Source organism: Antrostomus carolinensis, unplaced genomic scaffold, assembly GCF_000700745.2.
Source record: "Antrostomus carolinensis isolate BGI_N321 unplaced genomic scaffold, ASM70074v2 scaffold32818, whole genome shotgun sequence".
Taxonomy (NCBI): domain Eukaryota; kingdom Metazoa; phylum Chordata; class Aves; order Caprimulgiformes; family Caprimulgidae; genus Antrostomus; species Antrostomus carolinensis.
In genome coordinates, this window is record NW_010332876.1 from 1,526 (window position 1) to 8,783 (window position 7,258).

The 7,258-nt window shown below is 52.7% G+C and overlaps 1 protein-coding gene across 1 annotated transcript in view; it reads left to right on the forward strand.

Moving 5' to 3' along the window:
- LOC104529384 (protein AF-17-like) overlaps positions 1-3,756 on the forward strand; it is a gene marked incomplete at its 5' end in the record, with an annotated part of 4,727 nt that extends 971 nt beyond the window's left edge. The window contains 4 exons of the mRNA XM_010173679.1: positions 317-672; positions 853-961; positions 2,471-2,848; positions 3,712-3,756. Of these exons, the coding sequence (XP_010171981.1) occupies positions 317-672; positions 853-961; positions 2,471-2,848; positions 3,712-3,756 (888 nt within the window). The remainder of the gene's footprint in view (positions 1-316; positions 673-852; positions 962-2,470; positions 2,849-3,711) is intronic.
- Between the last annotated feature and the right edge of the window lie 3,502 nt (positions 3,757-7,258).

A 7,258-nucleotide genomic window follows, 5' to 3' on the forward strand; every position in this document is an offset into this window, starting at 1 on the left:
CCTCGTAGTCCCAGCCCAGAAATCAGGTCTCTTTCTCTGGAGTGCTCGTTCTTCAGTTCATGTCAGTGCTGAGGGTCTGAGTACAGTAGCTGAGGCTGGGAGCATGAGGTGAGAGTGCTTCTAGGTTATTCTGTCCACACTTCTAGAGATCCAGCAAAGCATATCTGAGTTCTGGGACCCCTCTGAGCATACACCTGGGCTTGCACTCACAGCCCCCTCTTCCCACCTCTGGCTCCTGTCCAAAGCACCCTTGGAGCTGAGCTGACCTTTCACAAGCTGCCCCAGTCCGATGCTCTTATGTCCGTTTCTCCCCCAGGACCCTCATTCAGGTTGCCCCAGCAGGAGCAGCTCTTCCCTGTCCTTCCACAGCACTCCTCCACCCCTGCCCATGCTGCAGCAGAGTCCTGCCTCGCTACCCCTGCCTGGGGTGCAGCAGGTGAATGGCCTGGCCAGGGTGGCAGGCAGCGGGCTGGGGGGAGGCACCACTGCCAGCCACAGCCTCTCCACGGTGCCCATGGTGGACGGCCTGATGGGGACCCTGGCAGGAGGTCAGCAGATGCCCATCAACGGGATCCTGGGGAATCTGAACGGAGCTCAGGCTGCCCAGCCTCCGAGCGCGCTGACGCAGGCGAGCGGGCCTCCGACCTTGCAGCTCTCCACCAGCCTGAGCAGGTGAGGACGGGGAGCTCGCGGGGACAGCCCTGCCCTCTCCAGCAGAAGCTTAGCACCGGGAGGGAGGAAGGGATGGATGGATGGATGGATGGATGGATGGATGGATGGATGGAAGGAGGCCCTGTGTGTGCAGGACCAAGACGAGCTGTGCTGACATTCCCTGCCCTGCTCCCCTTGCAGCGTGCCCAGCCTGAGTCCCCTGACAGAGCAGCAGCGGCACGTCTTGCACCAACACGAACAACAGCTCCAGCAGCTTCAGCAGCTCCTGACTTCTCAGCCGCTTAATCCGGTAAGTGTGCTCGCTGACACCTTTTATCTGATGAGCTGTTTAATGGGAAAAGCCTTGGAGCAGAGAGCAAAATTTAGGACTCCCCTCCTTCACATGAATCCCCTGCCCACAGGGCTGCAGGGTCATGTGCCTTTTCCTTGGCTCCTGGCTGCTGTGGGTGGAGTGAGGAGAAAAGCTTTAGGCAGGAAGGTGCGGCACCTCCTGGAGAGGGGAGATGAGGACTTGAACCTTTTAGTACAAAGGAAAAAATTTAATCTGGGTTTCCCACATCCTGAGGGTGTGAGAACATGGTAAAGCTAAACTGCTGTAAAAACAGGAGTGCTGTTACCTCCTCCAGCCATCCTTGAATGCAAATCATGTCTGCTCCTGCTGCCGCCAGCACGCTGGTCGCTGGGCTTGCAGATGTGCTGAGGCCCACGGGAGAAGAGGAACTCGCTTGAGGACACAACTTGAGTTTAGAAAGAGATAAACACCAAACTGCTTAGTCCTGAGGCAGGTGAGCTGTGTCTGGGCATATTGACATGGAGAACTGGAGATGCCGGGGGGGACTGTGTAGGTGGCTGAGAACTTTGGGGTCAGAAAAAGGATCAGGCAGCTGTTGTGAGGATCTTGGCTCTCTGCCTGCATCCTCTACGGTAAAACAGCAGCCCCATCCCAGGCTGTTGTGGGAACTGCTGGGCGGGTAGATGGTAAACAAGCCCCTGAGCATGTAGGAACCACATTTGCTTGCCCTGCAGAAGCCTCTGTGATGTCCCTCCCCTGAGGTGCAGTTGCATGGGAGTGCTAACAGTTCCCGTCAATGAAGCTGTACTCATTTATATCTCCCATGAACTTGGCTCGTTGCTTTGGGTAGATTTCTGGGTCAGGCTATTTATAACCGGGGAAAAGCAAATTTCAAAGGGCTTCTCTTTACAGCAGCTGATGTCACCATGTCATCAGCTGCATCCCTGTGGCTGCGGGAACAATGTCAGCTCTCAGCCTGCTGCATTGGTTGATGGTTGCTATAGTGATTTCTGCAGTTTGGTTGGATTTGAGGGTGTCTCTTCAGGTGCAGGTGAGCCATGGCCCTCATCTTCCCCTGGGTCCAGCTTACCTACACTGACTCTCTAGGTCAGGGCTGAGCTGTGAAGCAGGACAGGCTGGGGAAGGAAATCAGCAGGCAGCCTAGAAATTCAGGACACAGACTTAAAATCCATGGGTCTGTCGGTTGGAAGGAGCAGAGGAGATTTGTGTGCTGGCAGGTGTCTCAGGGAGGGTTAGCTAATCCTGTGCTTCAGGAAACAACAGGGTTGGAAAGGTCATTAAGCACGGACTGTTAATGAACACAAGACAGACTGTTCCCCTCTCTACCCTAGAGAGATGTGATCAAGGGGACTTCCTTGCTGTCCTCAGTAGCGTTGCCTGGGATGGAGTGTGCTGACGTGGCTCCCAGCTCCTTTGTATTAGGTGTCACCTCTTCCTGAGCCCTTTGTCCCTCCTTTGACTTCTTTTCCTCACCCTTCCCTGCAGGAGCAGCAGGCCCTGGTGTTCCAGATGATGCAGCAAATCCAGCAGAAGAGGGAGCTGCAGCGGCTGCAGATGACAAGCTCGTCCCAGTTGTCCATGACCAGCCTCCTGGCAGCCACCTCCGCCCCCCTGCACTCCAGCACCAGCGCCCTGATGACCTCGGCCCCTCAGCCACCCCCCAGCAGCAGCTCTCTTATGGCCTCCCTCTCCCCCCAGCAACTCAACCCTAGCAATGCCCTCATGGCTCCCCAGGCCACCCCACCGCTCAGCGCTCCCGGGAACAGCCTCCTGGCTTCTGGGACAGGCATCCCACCTGTCCTTACAGCACAGACTAACCCGTTTCTCAACCTGCAGCCTGATGGCAACACCCCGAAAGGAACGGTGCGTATGCTGCTAGCACTCCCCTAACCCCACCCTGCTCGTGGTGGGTGCTGGGTGCTGTACAGACCCGGGGAGAGACAGTCTGCACTACAGTTAATGTGGGGGAGCAAGGGCACCGCGTGGGCAACAGAGCCAGGATGCTCCCCTGGCTTTGCTGCATCCCTGCCTAGCCAGTGTCACGTCCTGATCCCACCTCCAAGGACTTCTCTAGGGCCCAGACAGGGTCGTGGGGTAGGCACAGAAGCTCCCAAGGTGCCTTTCCATGTGTGTGTGTGTGTGTGTGCAGACACACAGCAGATCTGCTGCAGCAGCAAGGCAGAGACAGCCCATAGATTTGTCTCCTTCACTCTTTAAGACTTGGATGGGACAATGTGCCCTTGGCAGTGCTGGCCCTTTTGGAGCCTCGTGAGGAAATTCCAAGGTGACTGCATGTTGAAACGAAGGGTTTAGAAGGAATCTTGCACCCAAGAGGAGAGGTTGTGGAGAGGTTTACAGCCTCTCTGTAAAGCAGCCTGGTACTGGAACACCAGTGTCTAGGGACTGATGGGGTGATCCTTCCACCTCTCCTCCATCCCTCCCTTGGCCTATACCAGTACCCAGGAGGTTCAGCCCTGGTTGGAAACATTTAAGAGCCAAAGGCCAGGGTCGAGGGGCCAGTTCAGCCTGAACTGGGCAGAGGGGAAGGCTGGGGCTCCCTTGTCTCTGTTGACCTTGGAGAGGTCATGGTGAGCAGGGCCAGGTCCTCAGCACAGCAGGGCTCTCTGCTTCTGCCCCCTCGTGTCGCTCCCTGTCCAGTACTGATACCTGTCTCCTCTGCGTCTCTTTTTCTGTTTGTTTTGTTTTGTTTTGTTTTGTTTTTAAAGAGCATGAATGAAAAGGGAGCTCCTCTTACCCAGGACAAGGGATAAGCTCCCCCCTCACCCTGAACAAACCAGCAGCCAGCTCCTCTCAACCAGGGGAATGTGGCTTTTCCACAGTCAACTTTGATACTGTTAGAGCAATGAGCACAAGGCTTCCAAGAAGCATTTCCTGCCGCTGGGCAATGCCAAGAGGTGCTTTGGAAGACAGTACGTCTCTGACCAAGCCCTGGTATCGGGAGGAGTGAATGTGGGGGGGCTTCCTGCCGCCCTGGTCCATGCCACACGTGCTCAAAGGGAAGCTGTGTTTCCACGTGGAGTGGAGGAGTGAGTTAACACCAGATGCCTGCCTGTCTCCTCACATGTGTTCACGTGTGTGTGTGTGTGTAGCCCACCCCCCCAGGCTGAGGCATTAGAGACCATGGAGCATCCTTGGCCAAGACCTTGGTGGAAGGAGGCCCCTCTGCTGAGGACTCCTTTCTGCAGAGGAATCTGGCAACGCCCACGGAGGCAGCGCTGGATGTGACACAGCTGGGGAAGTGGGACCTGGTGGCCATGCCTACGTGGTCTGCTTCACCCAGATGGGGAGGTTCAGAAGAAGTCCTGTAGCTGAAATTTCTCAACTGCTTTTCATCTGCTGGGCTTTCAGGATGTTCTTCTCTCTATAGCCATCATATGAAGCCCCGACACCTCAGCTGGATCCAAACCCAGCCTGAAAAGACACGAGCGGTGGAGCGATGGGTGAGGACCGGTGCTTGGGGAGGAGGTGAAAGCCACCTGCTTCTGTAAAGGACATGGCCACATCTGCTCTGCCAGCTGCTGGTGGTTTGGTGCTGTACTTTTGACGTGTAAGCACAGTCCTGCTCCTTGTGCTGCCTCTCGCTCTTTCCTTCCAAGATTTCCAAAGGCTAAAATTGCAGCTTGCGAAAAGGGGCCGTAGCCAGTATTACCCCTGTCGTAGCCAACTTCAGAAGGTGCATTTGAACCTGGTGGTTGTTTCCCAGGCCTAAACTGGGAGACTGAAATGTGTGTGGGGAAGAGAGAATCCCAGATCTGGTACCTGTTCTTTCCTACCCACCACAAATCACTCCAGTCTGGCAAAAAAAACCCCATGTTCTTCCACTGATCTTGGGCACTTCAGAAAAGGGATCTCCAAGCAATGGGACTATTACCAGTCTCCTAAGCCAAGGACATTGGACCCTTCATTGTTCTCCACCTTTTGACCTTAATTCCATCTTGCAGCCTGGAACCTCAGCAAAGAAATCTGCTTCCTCTGAGCTTGGATGTGATGGATTGATCGAAGGACAAGTGGGGCAGCTCTGGGGGAAAGGAAACATCTACGTCAAACGTACAAATGTGTCTTCTTTTCCTCATCCCCTGCTTAAATCCAGAGCTCTTAGGGGGGCAGGTGGGAAGACTCCAGCTAGTAGAAATTCTGAGGGTCTTAAAAAAAAAAAAATCAACAAAAAAAACCACCAACCAAACATTTTTTAAAAAATTGTCAAACCTTAATGGATATTTTTCAGCACATTCCCACTGCCCCTCACTAGTTTGCACTATTCAGATTTGTCAGCAGTGGGTCTGTGCTGATCATACAAGAAAAGCTTCTTCTAGGCAAAAAAAAAACTCATCTGCTAAAAGTCTTTCTTATTATTTTTTTTTTTATTATTTTCTTTTCTTTTGTTTGTCTGTCTGTCTGGAAGATTGTCACCACAATGGTTGAATAAGGCTAAAAGGTGAGAAAATACCTTTCTGATCTCAGCCTCCAGTTCTGTGAACTGGGCAGAACGCTGCTGTCTGCTCAGAAATCTATCTATATATATATTATATATATAATTTTTTTTTTTATAAAGAAAAGCTAATGTTTTAACAAGGTTAAGAAGTTATTGGAAAGATGGAGATGGCAGCTAAAAGTGAAAAATGCAGGAAAAAAAAAAAGAAAAAGCTTCCTTGTGGTCTCTGCAGCACAGACCTAGAGAGCAGCACTGACCCGTGGCTCTTGCTGACCCTGTCCTTGTCCCCAGCCACCTCCCCAGCAGGTCACAGCCTGAGCTGTGTCACCTCCCATCTGCCTGGTACGTACCAACTGTGAATGAGATTTTTTTTCAGTTGCAAATGGTTTGACTCTTAATTTTGACTCCCTGTCCCCAGAATTGCTCTGGCACAACTGTGTGCTTGCACTTTTTTTTATTTCCTTTTTTTTTTTCCCCTGTCCCAGCTGTGTTGTCCCTTCCTCCCAACCCACCAAAATGCCACCCAAACCACCCCAGGGTCTGGCCTCACTGCCCCCTCCACATGTGAGGAGTCTTGGGCTTGAAAGCCACACCTGGAATAGCTTTTTCAGGGCTGCCACACCAAACTCTGCCCTGAAGTGCCCTGTTTGTGCATGTGAAGGTCGTTATCTTCCAACCTTTGGCCAGCAACAGGTCCTTGGGATTTGGGAACAGACATTGCTTAGAGCTGGTTTGGGTCAGCAAGATGATGGACAGAAATGTTGGGGGTGAAACAGTGGCTCTTAAATGTGCAGATGTGGCCTCTGCCAGCTGCGTTTGATTTTCATTTCATTTTATTTTACTTTTTAACTCAAAGGTCCCAAATTGGCGTTGCCACCTCTTTTGCTGTCACACTGACCCATCAGCACGACCCTTCAGAGCACTCTAACCATGAGGGCCTGACACCATACCCAAACCTGATCCAATTCTTCCAAAATTTAACCACATTTCACACCTTGGGATTAGGAACAAGACAGGACCAGGAGGAGCGGGGCTGGGACAGCTGGTCAGCGTCTCTCCCCGGCGTGACGAGCTGTGGTACCACGCGCCTGCTCTCCTGGGACAAACTAAAACCTTGTGCTGGTCAGTGCTTTGGTGCCCAGATCTCTGGGCAATGACAGAAGCTTTGTGAGAGGTTGGTGAGAGGTTCTGAACGGTGAGTTGGCAGTCAGGGGGCTGCAACCTGCTGTACTGGTCTCTGCTACTGGGAGAATCTTTGGAAGAGGTTGGAAATCGAGGGCTGAAGTCGAGGAGTGGGGTTTGTGGGCAGGATGGGTGTGAAACACGGGGAGGGCTGAGCAGCGCAGCGTCCCTGTCCCCCCTGCTCTGCGCTGGCCGTGCCCTTGATTTGTGGTGGTGACAGGAGTGTTGGTGGCAGGAGTTTGAGTCCAAAGTCCCTCTGCTCTCTGGGATTCTCCAGAGCAGGGAGGGATGAGGCTGGAGAGGACGAGTGGGGGAAGAGACATAAAGCACTTAACACATTTCTCTGACATCTTCCAAAGCCCTTTGACGTGTTCTCCTTGTCTGATCCCCTCAGCCTGTCCCAGAGCCAAAGGTCCCTTTGGCAGATTGAGGGGAGAAGGGGGGGGACACTGCAGGAAGGTCGACATGAAACAATTGTGTATCTGTGAAAAAGAGGGAGAGCAGGGGAAGGAAGAAATAAAAGCTAAAGATTATCTGTGTTTCAGTTGCACTGGGGTACGTTTCTTTACCCGTTTTGATGCTGATGTCTCATTTAGTATGTTGCATGTGTCTTTTTTTTGTTTTGTTTTGTTTTTTTG